The following is a 20,718-nucleotide window of genomic DNA, read 5'->3' as shown; positions in this document are numbered from 1 at the left end:
TTGTTAGGGTGGGCCAAAATATATAAATTATACATATTAATATAAAAAAAAAAAATTGAGGGTGGGCCATGTGGCTAGATCCGCCACTGACTATATAGTAAGGTTTTAAAACCTTGCTCTGGGTGAAATCTGACAAAATGGTCGAGTCTCGGGTTGATTAGTTGAACCGGTTTAACTTGTCTGTTAAAACTGGTGACATCAGCATGTAAAAAAAGTTTGAAATCTAATAAAAACACCCCTAAAAGTTACATATAGGTCTCTATATATTTAAAATCTTGTAAAAACACCCCAATGCAAATCGACGATCGACAACCCATACCAAATATGGCTTGTTTCCGACGTCAACAACACTTCCCATCATCACAAAAACACTCCCCTCAATCTCTTGACCAAAACCCATCTCACCCCACCCCCATTCACCTCGCCAATTGTCGAAAACAACCAGTTGCTCGTCGATTGTCGTCCTCATTAGCTAGCAAGTTGCTGCGCATTTTTGTGATTTCCGATTGTTTCACCCACCGGAAATTGTCTTCATTACTACCTTTAGACTCATCGACCTCTCCTCTTCAAAACCCCCAACATCCTACCTACTAATTTTTCATCGGTCTTCGTTCTCCTCTCTAGGGTTTTTCATGAACAGTAAAAATTGGTAACCCGATCTGATGAAGGCCTCAGGTCTTGGTTGAATCGAACGACTCGGGTCAGGTTTTAAAACCTTACTTTATAGTTATACCTAAAAGGAGATTATTGTTATTAATCCAAATTAATTTTCCACGCGGCATAGCACCGTACGGGAGTAACTGGACGGGAAGCTAAACTGCCGTGCCGGCAATTTTGTAGGTTTGTGATTTTGCGTGGTTTGGTACGCGTATTTACCACGAAAGTAGCCGACTTGGATTTTACGACGGCAGCTAAATCCCACGCCCTCCCATGAACGCGTGAATAATATATACATCTAGAAAGCAACGCGCATTCATGATTTTTCCATTTTTTTGACTTCAAAACAAAGTACCGCCAATGGGCAATATTCCATTCATCGAGCTGTTCCTCTATTAAATAATCAAAAGAATTTACGAAATTTAAATTAAATTAATTTCACCAATATAACGTCCCTCTAGCTCTGCTCTGTTCTCATTCATTTCATAGCGTCAAGGGTTTATTTTCACTTCAGATTGTTAATTCAGTGATGGCTTCTAATGAACCGAAGCAAGGTGGTGGTTTCTTCGCGTCCATCGCCTCCGGTTTGTCGACTTTTGGTTCTGCCATGACCAAATCGGTCAACGGGTACTTTGACTTCAACTTTTTGTGATGTTGTATTTGCTGATTTGATTTAATTATTAAGTATTTTGCCTTATTTATCTTAAAATTTATGTCTTCTGCTTTATGAGATCTGTTTTGTTTTTTTCTTCTTGAATTGCCTGAAGTGTTCTGATCTCGTAATTCCTTCATAATTATGACAGTAATACTAAATTTAACTGATAGATTTATTTTTATAGATCATCTTTTAGTAGTTTGAATTAAACAAGCTCTTTGATTTGGAGCATCTATTGCTAAAATAGGCAGTTGTGTCATGTATAGTCTGTAAATTATCAGTTTTTTCCGGATCTTAGTTTCCTGGTTTCACAGGAGTTGATTAATGCTTTTATAAGGTTTAGCTAGGTTACTGGGATTAGCAGATATACGATAAAATCATGTCACATATATTAATATTAAAATTAACTAAGCATGGTGGAAGTTGAAAAGATGGAAAAGAAAATAAATCTATGAATGACATGATTTTATTGGAGGATCATATGGATGCTTTGGTACGCTGTCCCATCTAATCTTTGAATTCTCTGTTTGTTGAAAGTCAATGCAGTTTTGTGTTAAATTATACTGGTATATGACATTTAGCGTCAAACTGGTTAGATAATTAAACAATAACACAACGTACAGACTTGGATTACTGTGCAGTATCATGACCCTTTTGTGACTTATTCTGACATGCTCACATTTTGGTGGTTTTGTTATTCAGTTTATTGGGTTATGAAGGGCTGGAAGTTATTAATCCAGAAGGAGGCACAGAAGATGCTGAAGAGGAAGCAAAGAAAGGAAGATGGAAGCAAGAGGTGAGAAGTAGATTACATTCTCTTCCTGTTCTATATATATATGTAAAGGGTAAATTTCATTAAGCTTCTCCTCGCGTTGGCCTTATAATAGATTGACTCCTGGTTTAGAAAAATGCTAGAGGCCTCCTTAGTAGGGAATGTTTTAACATATTATGTATTAGAGCTTAGGATCATGGTTTTTTGGATATTGTTTTGAATCAGTACTGTAATCCTTTAGTAATGAAGTTTAGTCTAGTGTGCCATTGTCCGAAGTCAAGCCTCTTGGAATGGATTTGTGATGTGAGCATATTTTACATCAATTGAGATGACAGTATCTTTATGGGACAGGGAAGGGTCAAATGTTGCAAAACTGAATACCATCAAAGAACATTTGTCTGCCCACCAACTAGTACATTTAAGTTTGAGAGTGCTCTATTGTATGTTCAGTTGTTGGTGTTGTAGTATAGTATAATTAATCAAAGAGATGCTTATTCACTTCTTGATGTTTTTGGTTTTCCAGGATCGGGATGGTTACTGGAAGATGATGCAGAACTATATAGGATCTGATGTTCAATCGATGGTGACACTTCCGGTACTTATTTGTGAGCCAAGTACGAACCTTCAGAGAATGGCAGAGGTTTGTGATTTTTGTATTTGGTTTTCATGGCATCTAAGTTCTTATTCTATTTGATGTTTTTCTGCTATGGGATTTTACATATCGTTTGTTGTTTTCTGACAGTTGATGGAGTACTCCAACCTGCTAGATCTGGCTGATAAATGCGAGGATCCTTACATGAGATTGGTGTATTCTTGTAAGAACTGTTTACAATCCCCCTCTATTTCTGTCTCTTTGCATTTCTATTTTTTGTTGTGGGGACTTACGGTTGCTGATTGCAGCATCATGGGCTATATCTATCTACTATGCATACAAACGAGCCTGGAAGCCCTTTAATCCTATTCTTGGTGAAACTTATGAATTGGTTAATCATGGTGGCATTACGTTTATAGCTGAACAAGTGAGTTTAGTAGTCCTATCCTCCCTCTCTCTCTTTTTTTTTTGTGTTAATATCTTTGATGGAAACAAGCAATCATTCATTTTTGAGATATATCTTAGGTTTTTAGTGGGAAAACTCGTAAAATTTTGAAGAAGCTAGTATTTATGCTCGATCTTTTCATTACTTGCCTGTTTTGAGGTTCTTTAATTCATATTTTTCGTTCAGGTTAGTCATCACCCCCCAATGTGTGCTGGACATGCTGAAAATGAGCACTTCACTTATGATGTGACTTCGAAGTTGAGAACTAAATTTTTGGGAAACTCGATTGATATTTATCCAGTTGGAAGGTAAACTGTGAATGCTTTCTCTTGTCTCCGGGGCTTGACTTCTGTTGATATCTTGCACTGTCTCGTAAAAGAAAAGAATTTCTTGATGTTGAAATATGTAGTATTGGTATTGCAACATGTGAGCTTGATTTTTACTTTTATAAAAGCAAAGTTATAAGTATCTTCTTTGCAGGTACCTTATATTTGATTAAAGGTAGTGCTTAGAACTCTTACAGCATGCCAGCATAACAATTCTTGGATATGGTTGTGAATAATCATTTCCTGCCTCCCTTCTCTAAATTATGGATTTAGGTTTTAAGGTTCTTTAAGTGTCAGCAATTCAGCATATTCTTGAAGAGCTTGCAGAAGTTAAATTCCTATGCATTAGTTTGTGGAAATATAAAACTAAGATCATAATTGCTTTGATGGTTATAAAAGGTTTTGTAATTTTACTTGTAGATTTATCAAATATGGTTTGCGTTAAGGAGGATCTGAGTGGAATTTTTATGAGGTTCTTGTCCTTTTTTGCTTTGCTTTGTATCCTCTGACAGAACCAGAGGGAAGAAGTTTTTCTGTGCAATTGAAACTATCATTAATCAGGATATGCATTTCAGAATTAGTTATGACTTAGAGATGGTCCCAATTTCTTTTGAAATATTTAGTTGTCCTTGTTCCTATACGTTCAATTTGCAAAAACCACTGTTTGTAATCATTGAACTCATGCTAAGCATGATTTTTGTTTACATATTATGATTGATCTGCTAAGTATTTCGGCTTGTAGGATAAGTTTGCATATTGTATATGCATAACTTTTTTTGATAAATCTATTTACAGGACACGTGTAACCCTCAAGAGGGATGGAGTAGTTCTCGAATTGGTGCCCCCTCCCACAAAAGTTAACAACTTAATTTTTGGACGAACTTGGATTGATTCACCAGGGGAGATGATCATGACAAACTTGAACACAGGAGACAAAGCCGTGCTATATTTTCAACCATGTGGCTGGTTTGGGTATTACTTCTTTTCCTCACTTATTTTGTAGTGCATGTTTGGTGATTTTAATGATTACTCTGTCTCGGAGACAATCTTTATTTTTTTGGGGGCCATAAGGTAGTATGCAAAATTACAGTAATGCTAGACGTACAAAGAAATCTTTGTGAGATTTCTATACAAAGTNCTTTTTGTGTTAATATCTTTGATGGAAACAAGCAATCATTCATTTTTGAGATATATCTTAGGTTTTTAGTGGGAAAACTCGTAAAATTTTGAAGAAGCTAGTATTTATGCTCTATCTTTTCATTACTTGCCTGTTTCGACGTTCTTTAATTCATATTTTTCGTTCAGGTTAGTCATCACCCCCCAATGTGTGCTGGACATGCTGAAAATGAGCACTTCACTTATGATGTGACTTCGAAGTTGAGAACTAAATTTTTGGGAAACTCGATTGATATTTATCCAGTTGGAAGGTAAACTGTGAATGCTTTCTCTTGTCTCCGGGGCTTGACTCTTGTTGATATCTTGCACTGTCTCGTAAAAGAAAAGAATTTCTTGATGTTGAAATATGTAGTATTGGTATTGCAACATGTGAGCTTGATTTTTACTTTTATAAAAGCAAAGTTATAAGTATCTTCTTTGCAGGTACCTTATATTTGATTAAAGGTAGTGCTTAGAACTCTTACAGCATGCCAGCATAACAATTCTTGGATATGGTTGTGAATAATCATTTCCTGCCTCCCTTCTCTAAATTATGGATTTAGGTTTTAAGGTTCTTTAAGTGTCAGCAATTCAGCATATTCTTGAAGAGCTTGCAGAAGTTAAATTCCTATGCATTAGTTTGTGGAAATATAAAACTAAGATCATAATTGCTTTGATGGTTATAAAAGGTTTTGTAATTTTACTTGTAGATTTATCAAATATGGTTTGCGTTAAGGAGGATCTGAGTGGAATTTTTATGAGGTTCTTGTCCTTTTTTGCTTTGCTTTGTATCCTCTGACAGAACCAGAGGGAAGAAGTTTTTCTGTGCAATTGAAACTATCATTAATCAGGATATGCATTTCAGAATTAGTTATGACTTAGAGATGGTCCCAATTTCTTTTGAAATATTTAGTTGTCCTTGTTCCTATACGTTCAATTTGCAAAAACCACTGTTTGTAATCATTGAACTCATGCTAAGCATGATTTTTGTTTACATATTATGATTGATCTGCTAAGTATTTCGGTTTGTAGGATAAGTTTGCATATTGTATATGCATAACTTTTTTTGATAAATCTATTTACAGGACACGTGTAACCCTCAAGAGGGATGGAGTAGTTCTCGAATTGGTGCCCCCTCCCACAAAAGTTAACAACTTAATTTTTGGACGAACTTGGATTGATTCACCAGGGGAGATGATCATGACAAACTTGAACACAGGAGACAAAGCCGTGCTATATTTTCAACCATGTGGCTGGTTTGGGTATTACTTCTTTTCCTCACTTATTTTGTAGTGCATGTTTGGTGATTTTAATGATTACTCTGTCTCGGAGACAATCTATATTTTTTTGGGGGCCATAAGGTAGCATGCAAAATTACAGTAATGCTAGACGTACAAAGAAATCTTTGTGAGATTTCTATACAAAATGATGTGGTAGAAAATGAATAGAAGAGTGAATACAAAAAAGTCAAATTTATCATATTCACTCTTTTATTCATTTTTTGTCACATCACTATGTATAGGAATCTTTGTAAGATTTCTTTGTATGTGTAATATTACTCGCATAATTAACTAGACACTCTTTTCATCATTGCATGTAGCTTGTCAAGCTTGAGTGTATCTTTTCTTAGTTATGTTGCTTCTAAGAATGGTCTTGATGATTTTTTCCCTTAAAAGTAGCCATATGTATTTTTTATGGCTGAAATGCTTGACCAGATCATGCAGGTCTTCACATGGAAAGAAAGGACCAATATAAAAGCTCAAATCTTTTTTGTGTTCCCTATATGGTTCAGGGAGAACAGTAGCTGGTTGATACATACAAATGTGTGTTTGAATTGTTATACTTAATTTAACTTGTCATTTGCAGATCTGGTCGTTATGAAGTGGATGGATATGTATATAATGCTGATGAGGAACCCAAGATACTGATGACTGGGAAATGGAATGAGTCAATGAACTACCAACCCTGTGACTTGGACGGGGAACCGCTTCCAGGCACTGAACTAAAGGAGGTTAGTTTTGTTTTTCAAGTTTCTTAGTTTTCTGTACCTTTTTTAGCCATGTAATTGCAAATCACTCAGTTGGAAAAACTTCTGTATGCTTCAATTAATACTAATCTCCAATTTGTTTTTTGGTTGAACCTCCTGATAAAAAGAGCGTGAAGTTTTGAAAATTTTCAACAAACCTTTAAAACCCTCCATACATTCTGTTATTAATTAGTTTGTTGTCTTCTTGTAGGTTTGGAGAGTTGCTGATGCACCAAAAAATGACAAACATCAGTATACATATTTTGCTCACAAGTTAAACAGCTTTGATACTGCTCCTAAGAAGTTGTTGTCGTCGGATTCTCGTTTACGTCCTGATAGGTGTGCACTAGAAACCGGTGACCTCTCAAAAGCTGGTTCAGAAAAGACCAGGTCCTCTCTCTCTCTCTCTCACACACACACACACACACACACACTGACACACTCACTCAGGGGCATGCATGCCTGGTACTGTTCACATATCTTAATTCTTATTTGAAGTTTATTGAGCAAAGAGAGAGCCTAATCTCCTAATATGGCGTTAAAGCTTGTTGTTGATTTGATTTACGACAATGGAGTGCTATTCTGTTTCTAAATACTCAACTAGGCAATGTCTCAACTAAAATATAATCATTTTTTTTTTCTGTGTTTTAGATTGGAAGAGAGGCAGAGAACTGAAAAGAGAACTCGGGAGGCCAAGGGTGATAAGTTTACTCCAAAATGGTTTGACTTTACTGATGAAGTGGCCCCTACACCTTGGGGTGAATTGGAGGTATACAAGTACAATGGCAAGTATGCTGAACACCGGGCGGCTTTAGATAGTTCAAATAGCGATGAAGAGAGTAGTAACGCCAAGTCAACCGAATTTAACCCCTGGCAGTATGGAGATTTGGCTGCTGAATGAACAAGTATCTTACAGATTTTCCTATATGCTATGTGTATTTGTTAATTCTTTATCCACTCTTGTTGTGTTAGCTAGTACCAAATTATGACTGATCATTTTAAAGCCTTTTATGCAGTCATGTTTTTGTTCATATTGCACGTAGGGTTTTTTTTTTTTTTTGGTTTTTTTTAATCACCGCGTGTTCAAGTTGGCCAGCTCTGGAATTGTCAGTCAAATAAGATATTCTAATGATCATCCCTATTAGTGCTTGAGAGGACTCGAACTTAGGAGCTTAAGCAATCTCTTTCGCTCTTTTATCATCAGAGAACCAATCGGTGGTTTCATCGTTCTATTATCTTGTGTCTCTTTGGTTGGTCTGAAAATTTTAAACTCCTACAATAACAATAAAACATTTAAATCAAAATAACCATAACCAATAACATGCAAACACTTACTAAAAAATATCAAAAGTCATATTAATTAGCAATAATCCAATTACATTGAACATAACATGAATAGTTGTTGTAATCATTAATTATCATATAATATTACTTAATGACATCTAAAGCTATATAAGAGTAGAGAATTCAACAATCTATAAACCTTTAAATATTTCTTTCATTTCACATATATATCATTAACAAAGAGAAGACAAAAGACTCACTATTGTCAATAAAAAATCCAAACAAACAGAAGCGTGCGGTAAATAACATGAATTGATTACTCTTATATTCATTCTACATATCTACTTTTACATGTCCATTTTTTTAGTTTTAGCAGGTCAAGCAGCAATGTCAGATGGTTCGGCTGAACTGGAAGGTATTCTACAAAACCTTAAAGTCACGCTGGATAAACTCAACACTGACAGAGTGATAAACAGAGATATAATGAATGCTTTGTTAGAAATAACAGGCTCAAACATACATGAAATATTTGATTTACGGAAATGTGAATCCCTAATTATTGCCAAAGAAAAGGAACTTGGTATTCCTCAAGGAAAAAAAATAGAACTATATATATAAACAGTTCTATTATCAATAAAATCAATAAAAGATTCACAGTTTATTGTTCCCATGAATGATGATAACAGAAGCTAATATAAATACTGTTTATTCTACAGTTAATGCATAATTCTATATTACTATTTTATACCTTTTAATCAATTTCTTAAAGATTCCATTTCATTGTATAACTTAAGTTGGATTTAAATTTTAAAAGTTTTTTAATTAAGCGGTGAATAAGTTTCTCAACAATTGAACTTAAACTTATTCTATATGTGCGTATAATTCAATGAATTAGATTTAAATATTGATTTTTTTATATGTTCCTTAAAATGACATGAGAGCTAAATGTCTTTTTGTTCTCAGAATGATCCAAAATTGTCTTTTTACAGATTGGCTATATGGCAATATGTGGGATTGGTTCTAGTCCGGGTTTGGAGGGTGTTGAGAGATGAAGTTTAAGTGGTAATTTTTCAACAAGGCTGATTAGTAGGCAGTTTATGGGAAGTCAAAGTCATGTGTGATGTTTCAGATGAGAAGTTTTGGAGTTCAGTGTTCATCTTCGAGGAAGGTTGTTTCTCGAGTTGAATCTGAGGTTGTTTCTATGGAGGAAGAAGAGTCAGGGCATGTTATGAGGTTCAAGATGTCTGATTTCAAGATTCTTGATCGTGTTAGCCTTCGCCTTGTTAGGCGGGTATGTTTTTGTGAATAATTCAAATGTTTATTGGAAATTTGATGGCAGTGTTTGATTGTTTTTGTGATTTAACTGAATTGGGATTTCCTATAGGTTGATGAGGTTGTTTTTGAAGCCATTGTGAATGATTCTAACAGGTTTCATTTCTTTTTTGTTTCCTTCTCATTATTTTCTTATGATATGTTAGACTAAGGCGTGAACTTATGATGTTTGTATTGTGAGATTGCAGCCCTTTGTATCACCAAAGAGTTTGCTAGAAAACTAATGAAACGTAATCATATTGAGGAGTGAATAACTTCTATTGCTACTGTAGTGCTTTTGGGAACCAATATGGTTATTGGTGATGGCATTCTAACTCCGTCAATGTCTGGTATTATTTCTTTCATACATTACATATATTTCATGTGAAGTTATAGATTGATTATGGTACATAACATAATGGTATGGTTTTGTCCATATATCTCCATCAAATTGGATATGATACGTTTTAGCTACTGCACAATGCATTGCTTCCAAGAATTGCACAACTTTCTCTTATTTTGTCACATTTAATGCATATACCGTATGTGTTTATGTGTGTGCATGTGCATGTGTGTGTGATGGGATAAATGAGTACATCCTTTAATTGTTTTTTTTTTTAATCATAAATGAACTTGATTAGTTCTCAACCCCCAGCTAACATGATGGAAACAAAGACCATATTTGAAAGGTAATCTTTTCTTTTATAGGTAAAAATTTGATGATTTATGTCCAACTTAATGTAATCTTAAAAACACTTATTCTTTAAGTTTTCTTAATGTCTAAATGCAGTTGAATTTTTTTTCTCGATGCTTTTATGCAACTAGACTAAATTTAGTAACCCATTATTTTCTTTGAGTATAAACTCAACATCTTGCAGAAGAGTTTTTTAAATAGAAATTTTTAAGTTTTTAGTGAACTTTTGCATAGAACTTAAGTTTGATTAAAACATATGCGGATGTTTGACAAATTCTTGGATATTCATATTCATATTTGGCTAATTTGACTAACCTCTTGACTTAAGGACGAACTAAGCTCCAGTATCAAGCTCTTTGGAGAACAATGTGCCTGTTTCATTATCAGTTTTTTGATATATTCATGGAGCTTGGAACTACTTTCCCATCTTTCTCTCTGTGCTTGACTAAAAGTTGTTCCACTTACACACACACCTATACACCACCTGTTGAGCAACCAGAAGTGGTCTTCCAATGTAGCCAGCCATTGCCCCACTCACAGGTGCTTACTTAAACCATTGTTTTTTATGAAATTTCATATTATTACTGATTTATTCTGAATGTAATTGATTCAGTTTTGATTCCTTTATTATGCCCAACCTTTGGAAGTGAGGGGATAACATTCGAAATAATTTAATAAACACTTCATTTTTGGCTCGACACAGTATGAACCATTCAAAAAAAAAAAAATATTGTCCATTTATTTTGTTTTTCTGTGTCTTATAAACATGTTATATTGCAAAGTGTTTATCAATGAATCATATTTTTTATTATCAAAAAGTTGTAAACTAAATTCTTAGATAGGTTATCATGTTTTTGTTATGGACTCTGTAGCCAGTAATAGTTTGTGTTTTTTGGCGAATAGAGTTTGTGTTGGATATAAAGTGACAAGTTTTATTTTATTTTATTTTTGCTCATTTCATGGTGCTGGGTCACCGTTTAAAATGGTGAAAGATTAACTGTTGGACCTCAAAGCAATGATTATATTCCATGCAGGAACTACTAATTTTAAGAAGGGCAAAATTGTCATTTCAATTATATTATTATGTACCAAATTGTTGTAAGAAAAGTGTTGCAACTCTCCTTTTGCTTTGAAAAGGGAATATATTCCTATCACTAAAATATTCTAATATTATTTCGTTCTTCAATTAATTAATTAATTTGTGTCAAAACCACTTTTATAAGTTGTGGGACTTTCAACTTCTATGTATTGAATTCAATTAATTCAATTCCTGCTGAATTACAAACTGACCATTTCAATCTTCCATCACTTGCATTTGATCAAATTAAAAGAGGAATGTGAAGGATTTGTACTGCATACATTAATTGAATGCATGTGAATCATCTCTATTTTATCAACACCAATAAGCAGCAAATATGAGAACCAATTAACGACATCCTAAATGGCAATCATATAACGATTCTCAACAATCTTTAAACATAAAAACCTAATTAAAAAAAAAAAAAGAACAATAACAAAATGTTCTATTATATTCAATATTTGACATATTTTTGTGTAAAACAATAATCGTTTACAATTTTCTAAAATATAAAAATTTGATAATAAAATAAAAATAATATAATAAATAAATCTGTGCAACGCGCGGACGTGCCATCTAGTTATATATATTATTGTTAAAGTTAAATAATATAGTGTTAATTTAATAGGTATTCACGTTAGTTGGTCACCAAATATGACTATCATTTTAGTTGGAGCACAAAATTCAGTGAACAATTAGACTGTCTTGTTTTTGTCGCCAAGACGCCAAGTGAAGTAAAAAATTGAAATCAATAACACTACGGACACCAAAAAAGTTACACCAAAATTTTGTACTGACCTACATATAACACGCGTCTGAATTTTTTTACAATTTTTTTCTAATGAACGGCCGTCCATCAAATTTGGACGACTGTTCACTTACATGGACACCCGTCCATATACAAGGGATGGGTGTCCCCATTTAAAGAACGCCCGTCCATAAATAAAATACAATAAAAAAATTTATAAAACATTATGGACGGCCGTTCATAGGTTGTGGACGGCCGTCCCTTAATTTTGGATGGACGTTCGCAAATACGGGATGCCCGTCCATTAAGTTTGGACGAGCGTCTATAAGGAATGGACGCTCGTCCAAACTTAATTTGTTTTAAAAAATAAAATTAAAAATTTGGACACCCGTCCATAAATTGTGGACGGGCGTCCCTTAAGTTTGGACGGGCGCCCACAAATAATGGACGCCCGTCCTTGACCCAAATATGAAAAAAAAAAAAAAAATTTGGGGACGACCGTCCATAAATTTTGGATGAGCGTCCCTTACGTTTGGACGGGAGTCCCTTCATCCATTCTTTTAATAAAAAAAAAAAAAAAATTCTAAACAAAAACCCATTCTTCTTCTTCTTCATCTTCATTCCTCCTCTCTTTTTCTTCGTCTCAAGTTGCCATGCTGATACAAACGAGAAATCCAAGTGCCTAGACAATTAATTGATGGTCTGTGAAAATTACAAATATAAATCAGTAAATGCTTTAATTTCTATTTGCAGGATCTAGATATACATGCACCAGTAGACACCAAGTCATTTTTTTTAATCAGCTTCCAGAAAAATAAATGAAAAAAGGAAGGGAAAAAGATATATGGACAACAGTATAGATAATTACCTTTCCAGTGTTAAAATCCACCAACATACCCTCTGGGTTGTCTCCAACAATTATTAGAAGTTTACCATCAGGACTCAGCGAAGATGCTGCAAAAGCACAAAATAAAAAAAAAATAAAAAAATTCAATTAAAAGCTTCAGCCTGCAAGTGCTTCATATATTGCCTAGAAAATGAAGCACAAAACCCTCCATGTCAACCAAGGCATCACATACTATACGGACAGATAGACTGTTGAATGTAACTAACTTACATTCACTCATCAAGGAAAACGGAAATGCTTAAAGAGTTGATACTTTTCCATATCAAAATCTCTGACACCACAGTCATTATTTGAGGCAGTGAAATGGACTGCACCACTGGCAATGAAGATGAAGAAAAAGAGAGACACCACAGTCATTATTTGAGGCAGTGAAATGGACTGCACCACTGGCAATATTTGTGGAAGCTTGTCCAAAATTAAGGGACGGTAGTCCACAACCTATGAACGGCTGTCTATGATATTTTATAAAATTTTTTATTATATTTTATTTATGAACGAACATTCTTTAAATAGGGATGCCAATTTCTTGTATATAGACGTCCGTCCATATTATATGGACAGACGTCTATATTAGTGAACAACCTCCAAATTTGATAGATAGTCATTCATTAGAAAAAAATTATAAAAAAAATTAGATGCATGTTAAACGTAGGCCAATACAAATTTCGATGTAACTTTTCCGGCTTGTATAGTGTTATTGAATTGAAATTAGGAGATCACGAGTCGTGGCAATGATAATTGACGCTGGAGTGGCCGGGCTGAGGGAGAGAAACAGGGGCACGTTGCCCGATATTACACGTGTAAGAGAGGAACTGACATAGCGCTTCTTGCCGAACCACTTTTCTCGGAAGGAGAAATACAAGTTCAACCGCCAATTAACTCTTTTCCCAACTCTTATTTTCTGTGTTCTACACAAAATCAAACTAATCCTTATCCCCAAATTAACGTTCTTCCGTATCTTTCAAAAATAAAATTAAAACATAAAACAAATAAAAGTCATAGATGGCATGAGTTCTATCTTTTATGGTAATAATAAATTTGAAACATTACAACGTTATTGTTGCCCAAAAAGACCAAGTTAAGAGCAACAAAACGAGATAAGATTAACACTCATGCATGGAGAGGCCACCACGTGTAAACTTTAGAACTCATGTGGCAAGGAATGGATCACCCTGAATGGTGGAACTGATCCTATATCCTACGTGCTTTGTCTCACCTTCATTAGCCGGTGAACTCACATGATGATACCGGTCATTCCAGTTAAAAGCTCACCGAATTATTAATTCATTTTTTTTATTAATAAGGAGAGTTTGGTGGCAGTGGGTTTAAGGAAAGTTATTTGTTGAGTGGTTTTCACTTTTCAGGGGGTTTTTGGTTGATCAGACAAAAGGTAACTGTAAGGTTGGAGTTTGTGTTTTGTCTTTAAATATTAGGATTTGAGCATGTTTAATTAACTGAATGTCTGTTTTCAGGCAAAGGTTTTACTTTTAACTTTATTATTTTTTTTTTTTTTTTTGTATAGTTTCATCAAATGATACAGGTTTTGCCTCAGGATGAGACAAGTTCAGATTTTGTTTCCCTTTTAGAGTTTTCTCTTTCTGTCCATTTACTTTTCTGCTGTGGAATGTGAAATTTGAAAATTTTAATTTCTTATTGCACAAAAGCCATTATCTTTTGTCATTTTAAGTTTGATGTTCAATTGGGTATTTTGTGAAAACCCATTTGGCTAGAGTACGTAAATTTTGGGTTGTATAAGTTAATGGGGATTTATTTTTTCTGTTGCGCTTTAGTTCTGTCAGGGTTTAGTTTACTCATAATTTTCGTTTGCTTTACTAGGACGTGTGTTATGTCAGGGTTTTGCTATTTGTTTGATTTTATTTTTTTTTATTTTTTTTTTGGGTAAACGCAAAGAACAAAATATCCAAATTTTTTTCCTTTGTTTGGAATATCAGGAACTGAAAGGGTATACTGTGTTTTTTGCTCAAATTTTCATGTTCTATTTCCAGAGATGGGGTGAATTTCCTCTGTTCTCTTTTATATGTAATTATCTTAGTTTGGAATTTTTTAATATTTATTAGTTTGTGTATAATGTAGTTTTAGTTGGCAGTGGGTTAGGATTTATGATCTTTCTTCTGCTGCTCACTTACTCTTGCTGTAAGAATTGTTTAATGAATTGTTGATTCTCAGATCATGACAATTTTGGAAAATATTAACTTCCTGCATTTGGTTGAAGTTAATATGTTAAATATAAAAATATTACTTTTATTTGTGAAATTGTTTTATCTGATTGGGGATTATATATAAACAATCAAACTGTAAAATCTGCAAAGATTTTGCGGCATCTATTAGGACCAATCTAAGGTTTTGTATTTGTTTTATTCATTTCTTTCAAAGAAGTTATTTTTTTAATTTTGGATGTGAAGTTTATATTTGTTTGTATGTGTTTACTTTTTATGGGATTGGAGCACCAAATTGGATATTCATCTTTACTGAATTTCAGTGGCCAACTTTTTGGCAGCAGATGCTCTTGTTTGTGTCTTTTTTTCTTACCCCCCTGTCGAAAAAATATATGTACTTAAATTTTAATGAATTTTATCTGAAAGTTTTAAATTCGTTCTTTCATTGAAATAAGGATGTTTTTAGAGCTGGAAATGCTCATTTATTAATTTCTATTCTTGTCTACTGTGTTGACTCATTTACTATGTTCTCCACTGTTATATGCAAGTGCAGAATTTGTTTCATTGTTTTGAAGTTAAGATACCATCATGGTGCATTTTTGTATGCTTGTATTGTAGAAGCCCTAATCACATCCAATTATGTTTTCCTTTCAGGGGTTTTTAGGTCTGCATACTCAAGCTAGCCAGCTTGTTTTATTTAATGAGTTCCTCTTTTTGTAATGAATGCATGAGATATGGTGTTGCAGAGGAGGTTGGGTTATGGTTTCAGTGGCTATGAGGTGCCTGTGGTTCCTCGTGCATCTAGATCAGCTAGGGTAAACAAATGCTTCCAGTCCAATGTTGCCTTTTTAAGTTATTTTTGTGTATAAAGAGTTGATGTTCTGATCTTATGAATTTCTATAACTGGTTTTAGGGGAGGGTACCAGTTAGGAAGAAGTATGAGGACAATGCGGTACGCGCTTTTGAAATTTTGGCTAGTGTAGCTGGTGAATTATTGCAAGAGACTGGAAGTTCTGCTCCTAAAGCTGCTTGTGGCGAGGTTCAGAAAAATATTGATGAATGTATTGTGGAATGGGAACAACAAGATGGAGATAAATGTTTAAAGGCAAACCTACACGAGCTAGGAACTTGTGCGGAGAATACTTTTATCCATGTTCCTGGACTGCAAGGGCCCCATCAAAGCTATTCAGCAAATGAGTTTTCACATTCTCCAGGAAATTTCACTTTGAAAATTAACTCAAGGTCAAAAATCTTTGATCAGTCGGAGAAAAATTGTTTTTCTGAACACTGGCCCCATTTTAATGACAGTAATGCAAGCAGAAGCCGTTCTGGCATTGTAGGTCAAGTCTCCCCCCATTTCAGGAAAATTTTCAGAGGCCATGTGGATAGTGAAATTGAAACGAAGTGTGAAGGAAAACTATCCATTGCTCAAAATAGACAGGCAGACAAGGTCTGTTCTGCTCAACAGTGGTCATACTTCAGCAAAAGGAGTGCAAGTCGGGGTCCTTTTGGCAAATTAGGTGAAGATGCCTCGAGAGGAAGTAAACCTCCTTCACTGGGCAGTCCTGAAAGTAATTTAAGGGCATCTTTGTTTATGGGCTGTACAACTTTTGGACCTTTTTCTGGGAGCTGTGCTGATTTACAAGTAGATACGAGAGATGATGAAGAAACTTCTCTTGGGTACACTCAATTTGGTAAGATTGTGACAGCCTGTAAGCCCTTAGCTACTGTTGTAGATCAAAGAGTGAGGAATCTATCTGCAGCCAGACATTGGAGAGTAGCTCCAAAGTTGAAAGGGGGAGCTTATTCTAAAACTGGTCAGTGCCTTTTTTATCATTTAATAAATGGTGGAGTTTGCACTCTTATTACGGAGGCAATTTAGGTATTATGACACGCCGTATTGAGTTTTATGAGTTTGTGACCAGTATAAATTCTTGTTATGGCCCTTTATTTTGGTGGGATCTCTTTTTTTTATTTGTCCTATTGATGTCAGGAAATTATGACTTGACTTCCATAATCTGTGTATCAATAACTGTTTTTGGTTCTGGATTGATGTATCTAGATTGGAAAAGGAAACAGGTTTACTACTATGGTAAACCTTGTTATACACGTCAAAGATCTCAAAGGATTTCTCCTTTCAAGAGGAGAAAGTTGTTTGATCAAATCCCTACTTCCAGATATGGAGAGTTTCAACGTGAAGGCATTTATAATTCTCCTTACAAGAGAAGCAATGTTGACAAGCGTTTTGCAGGTGAAACTTTGAAAGGCTGCCAGTTTTTCTGTTTCTCCATTTTCTTTCTTGTGTTTAGGTAAAGGCTTTGGGGTTATTTACATTTTTGGCTGAATAATCCCAGCTCTTACATGCAGCAAAAGGGGCATCACCCTCAGTAGCATCTCAACAAGCACCTCCCAAGTCTAAGTCTAGAGATAGTATTGGTATAAGAGTCTGAAAACTTTCTTGTTATATCCCTTTTTTGACTGGTTCATTTTACAAATGGGAGCCTTTGACATGGCTATTTTTCTATAATTTATGTATAGTGAAACTTCATATCAAATCTTTCAAGATTCCAGAACTTTTTATTGAGATTCCTGCAACTGCAACTGTTGGTTCACTGAAGGTGTGTGATAATTTTCCTTGTTTGCTTTTTTTTCCCCCCATTTTTGCTGGATTTTCCCTTTTGCAGAAGCAAATAGATAAAATTTAAGCTGAAAACTTTACACCATGTATAGGGCCTTTTTTGTGTTTGAGACATGACAAAAGGTCTTAACTTACAGTCACACTGGTCTTTTGTTGTTCATTGCTGATATCTAACACTTGTGTTTCTGTAGAGAACGGTCATGGAGGCAGCAACGGCAATTCTTGGAGATGATCTACATGTTGGTATCCTTCTTCAGGGAAAGACAGTAAGAGATGACAGTAAAACTCTACTTCAGACTGGGATATGTCATGATGGCAGACATTGTAATTTAGGTTTTATGTTGGAGCCCAAAAGTGCACAAATTATGCCGCCTTTGCACACTGATGACTCTCGCTTGTTATCTAGTGGCATGCCTCAGGATCCAACTGGGTAAGGATATGGTAAATGTTAGCCTATTGAATAGAGTGATTAGAGTGGGTTTCAATGGGAGTGGGACTCTTGGGGTTTACTTTCCCCACTTCATCTCTCTTTAAATTTATGTCGGTATGTTCTATATATCAGGCATTCAGTGTCATTGACTCCACAACCGGAGCCTTCTGATGTCTCTCCACTACCTCCAGTGATGAATATGGGTTGTCATGTTGACAATAACGTTAATGCTCTTTGTTCTCTTGCTGATATTTCAACCAACAATACCATGCCAGATTCCCAAGCTCTAGTTGCAGTACCAGCAATTACTATGGAGGCATTGGCCGTGGTTCCATTTCATCAAAAATCTAGGCATTCTGAGTTTTTGCAGCGCCGGACTAGAAGACCTTTCTCTGTTTCAGAAGTAGAAGCACTAGTTCAGGCAGTTGAGAAACTTGGAACTGGAAGGTAAGTTTTAACTTTCAATTACCCTTTTCCTTTGGGTTGCATTGAGGTGAGGTGTTGAGTTGGTTTAAAATTTGCAGGTGGCGTGATGTTAAGTTACGTGCTTTTGACAATGCAAAACATCGTACTTATGTTGATTTGAAGGTTGGTGATCCATCAAGAATTATACTTTCTCATATATTGTGAATGATATTCAATAAATAGTTGGAAGGTTGGTGATCCATCAAGAGTTATACTTTCTCATATATTGTGAATGATATTCAATAAATGGTTGGAAATTGTTAAGGTTCCTGTAGCTGGGATCAAAGCGTTTTTTTTTTTGTTAAGCTCCCTGTAGGTACTGGTTTGTTTATTTTTAGATGGTCCACATGCCAGAATTAGATTTTCTAGCAATAACAAGTTTCAAATGGTTCAGGATAAGTGGAAGACATTGGTGCACACGGCAAGAATTTCGCCCCAACAAAGGAGAGGAGAACCTTTACCACAGCAGCTCTTAGACAGGGTCCTCGCCGCCCGCGCCTACTGGTCCCAACACCAGGCCTATCAACAGTTGAAAATACCAGTTTAAGGCTTTGCCTTGTTCATGGGTGTATAGTAAAGCTGCCCCACCTGTGGTGATGTAAATATAAATTATATGCTTTGTTCCTATTTCATTGTTATTCTAACTGAATTCCTTGGGCTGGATGATCTGTATATATGATTGTGTTAACAGGAGCAATAATTCTGACTGACAATTGAAACGGTGCAATGCATTTGTCCAAGAATTCGGATACGATTTTTCTTAATATTCTTCATGGTCATTGGTTTCTATCTATAACAAGTGCGCACGATGGAGATCTAAGGTGGTATTCACATTCTGCTGCATCAGTCAAAGCATAATATCAAAAACAATAAAGTATTATATATATAATAGATCTGCCGACCCAAAATCATGAAAAGGATTCTGCAGCAGCTTTTATGTCTCCATAACATTGGACGAAAATGAATATTTTTATATTTATGCTGTGGAAGCATGTGGAGAAACTTATAATGTTATTGTTAGTCGTTGCAGTTGCAGTTGCAGTTGCAGGTGGTGGCCTCCTGTGATCTTCTTCTCAAATCTCAACCCTTTTTCTTTTTCTTCTTCTGCTGTTTAACGGGTTTTCAACTATTTCTCCCTCAAGGTTAGGGGAAAATGTAACGCACTTATAGGGCGTTTGGTTTAGGAATGTTAGATTACTAGAAATATTAGATTACTGAAAAGATAGATTACCTTGGAAGATTACTGAGAATATTTAAAAAAATGTGTTTAGTTAGTTGGTGAGTATGTTATATTAATATGTTTGGTTATGGGGAATAAATTGGTTGGTATGTTATTTAAATTACTAAATTGTCCCATTTACAAATATTAATATAATATTATTTTTAATATTAATTTTTGAATAATTTCTTTTCACCCCTAATATTTCAGATTTAGTTAACCCCCACCTCCTGTCGCCACCGTAGACCACCGTCGGAAGTCTTCGAAAGTCCCCATCAGCAACTCACCGTGACCAAGAGGCTTCGATATGGCCGTTTATCCCTGGCCATTATCGGCCAAATCTAGGCAAGATCTGGCCTGATACGGTCGTTTCCGGCCATCAATATGGTCGGAAACGGCCATATCGAAGCCTCTCACCGAAACTCGTTCTTTTTTAGGGACTTCGACGAGTTTCTGGCGGCGGTCCGTGGTGGTTAGCCGCTGTCGGCGGTGGTGGCTGGGTGGTAGTGGCGGTGGTCTATAAATTGTTTTAAATATAAGGACATTATTGTCCAAAATTTTAGTTAAATAAGGGTAAAATTAAAATAGGATATTAATATGAATTTATTTTAAAATGAGGGCATTATTGTCCAAAATTTTCATTAATAAGGGATAAAATTGTAACAAAAAATGATAACCCTGGTAATCTCAGAATACCTAAGAAAATGAAGGTAATCGAATTACCTCCAATATTACCAATAGTAACTTCTATTGGTATTTGAAGATTACCAGAATCTTATATTACTTGACAACTAAACGTGGTAATCAAGTAATATAAGATGACATTACCCCAATAATCTGATATTACCGCGAACCAAACGCCCCCTTAAAGGTTTCGGGAAATAATAAATGCATCCAAAAAATTTTTTTTTTTTTAATAATCAGGAGTATCTAAACCAATTTATATTTTTACCATCCCGGTACGAAAGACCGGATAAACATGGCATTATCCTCATAAACATGCAATTTTATTTTGGCTTTCTTCATGTGAAAATTGTAAATTAAAATAAAAAATTTTAATAAAATAAGAAAAACAGTGTGTGAAATATTTATGTTGGTTGGGTAACGTCATTAGCGTACAGAAAGCACTTAAACGAGCG

At 35.0% G+C, this 20,718-nt stretch overlaps 3 protein-coding genes across 5 annotated transcripts; all 3 read left to right on the top strand.

Moving 5' to 3' along the window:
• The first annotated feature begins 1,000 nt into the window (after positions 1 to 1,000).
• On the top strand, positions 1,001 to 7,659 carry LOC116109275 (oxysterol-binding protein-related protein 3A-like). The gene is made up of 10 exons (XM_031395504.1): positions 1,001 to 1,284; positions 2,015 to 2,108; positions 2,608 to 2,724; positions 2,827 to 2,899; positions 2,985 to 3,103; positions 3,308 to 3,429; positions 4,243 to 4,419; positions 6,469 to 6,613; positions 6,840 to 7,018; positions 7,280 to 7,659. Exons 1-10 carry the CDS (start codon positions 1,187 to 1,189, stop codon positions 7,527 to 7,529), a joined length of 1,374 nt encoding a protein of 457 aa, XP_031251364.1. The 5' UTR covers positions 1,001 to 1,186; the 3' UTR covers positions 7,530 to 7,659.
• Positions 7,660 to 8,116: 457 nt separating this feature from the next.
• LOC116109270 (probable plastid-lipid-associated protein 14, chloroplastic) lies at positions 8,117 to 9,467 on the top strand. Of its 2 annotated transcripts, XM_031395499.1 has the most exons (4): positions 8,117 to 8,327; positions 8,902 to 9,203; positions 9,297 to 9,340; positions 9,433 to 9,467. In XM_031395499.1, the coding sequence occupies exons 2-4, from the start codon at positions 9,033 to 9,035 to the stop codon at positions 9,458 to 9,460; spliced, it is 243 nt and encodes an 80-aa protein (XP_031251359.1). In that variant the 5' UTR covers positions 8,117 to 8,327; positions 8,902 to 9,032; the 3' UTR covers positions 9,461 to 9,467. The 2 variants fall into 2 exon arrangements, with proteins under 2 accessions (XP_031251359.1, XP_031251358.1); XM_031395498.1 differs by lacking the exons at positions 8,117 to 8,327; positions 9,433 to 9,467 and having other exon boundaries at positions 8,841 to 9,203; positions 9,297 to 9,408.
• Positions 9,468 to 13,936: 4,469 nt separating this feature from the next.
• On the top strand, positions 13,937 to 19,605 carry LOC116109280 (telomere repeat-binding protein 5-like). Of its 2 annotated transcripts, XR_004124750.1 has the most exons (11): positions 13,937 to 14,040; positions 15,482 to 15,642; positions 15,741 to 16,644; positions 16,890 to 17,078; positions 17,195 to 17,263; positions 17,366 to 17,445; positions 17,657 to 17,895; positions 18,028 to 18,342; positions 18,420 to 18,483; positions 18,755 to 18,958; positions 19,052 to 19,605. XR_004124750.1 is itself a non-coding variant. In XM_031395510.1 (10 exons), the coding sequence occupies exons 2-10, from the start codon at positions 15,562 to 15,564 to the stop codon at positions 18,905 to 18,907; spliced, it is 2,094 nt and encodes a 697-aa protein (XP_031251370.1). In that variant the 5' UTR covers positions 13,937 to 14,040; positions 15,482 to 15,561; the 3' UTR covers positions 18,908 to 19,126. The 2 variants fall into 2 exon arrangements, 1 of the variants encoding a protein (XP_031251370.1); XM_031395510.1 differs by having other exon boundaries at positions 18,755 to 19,126.
• The last annotated feature ends 1,113 nt before the right edge of the window (positions 19,606 to 20,718 follow it).

This window comes from Pistacia vera, unplaced genomic scaffold (genome assembly GCF_008641045.1).
Source record: "Pistacia vera cultivar Batoury unplaced genomic scaffold, PisVer_v2 Contig577, whole genome shotgun sequence".
NCBI lineage: Eukaryota > Viridiplantae > Streptophyta > Magnoliopsida > Sapindales > Anacardiaceae > Pistacia > Pistacia vera.
Note: the sequence above shows the minus strand (reverse complement) of the source record. Positions and strands in the feature narration are given on the sequence as shown.

What these genes read in the sequence shown, in the direction of transcription:
- LOC116109280 (XM_031395510.1), top strand. Translation starts at nt 15,562, where the DNA reads ATGGTGTTGCAGAGGAGGTTGGGTTATGGTTTCAGTGGCTATGAGGTG. An exon ending in TGTTGACAAGCGTTTTGCAG is followed by an intron (nt 17,079 to 17,194) that starts GTGAAACTTTGA and finishes TCTTACATGCAG; the next exon opens with CAAAAGGGGCATCACCCTCA. An exon ending in GTACTTATGTTGATTTGAAG is followed by an intron (nt 18,484 to 18,754) that starts GTTGGTGATCCA and finishes CAAATGGTTCAG; the next exon opens with GATAAGTGGAAGACATTGGT.
- LOC116109270 (XM_031395498.1), top strand. Translation starts at nt 9,033, where the DNA reads ATGTTTCAGATGAGAAGTTTTGGAGTTCAGTGTTCATCTTCGAGGAAG. An exon ending in GCCTTCGCCTTGTTAGGCGG is followed by an intron (nt 9,204 to 9,296) that starts GTATGTTTTTGT and finishes GATTTCCTATAG; the next exon opens with GTTGATGAGGTTGTTTTTGA.
- LOC116109275 (XM_031395504.1), top strand. Translation starts at nt 1,187, where the DNA reads ATGGCTTCTAATGAACCGAAGCAAGGTGGTGGTTTCTTCGCGTCCATC. An exon ending in GATATTTATCCAGTTGGAAG is followed by an intron (nt 3,430 to 4,242) that starts GTAAACTGTGAA and finishes ATCTATTTACAG; the next exon opens with GACACGTGTAACCCTCAAGA. An exon ending in CAGGCACTGAACTAAAGGAG is followed by an intron (nt 6,614 to 6,839) that starts GTTAGTTTTGTT and finishes GTCTTCTTGTAG; the next exon opens with GTTTGGAGAGTTGCTGATGC.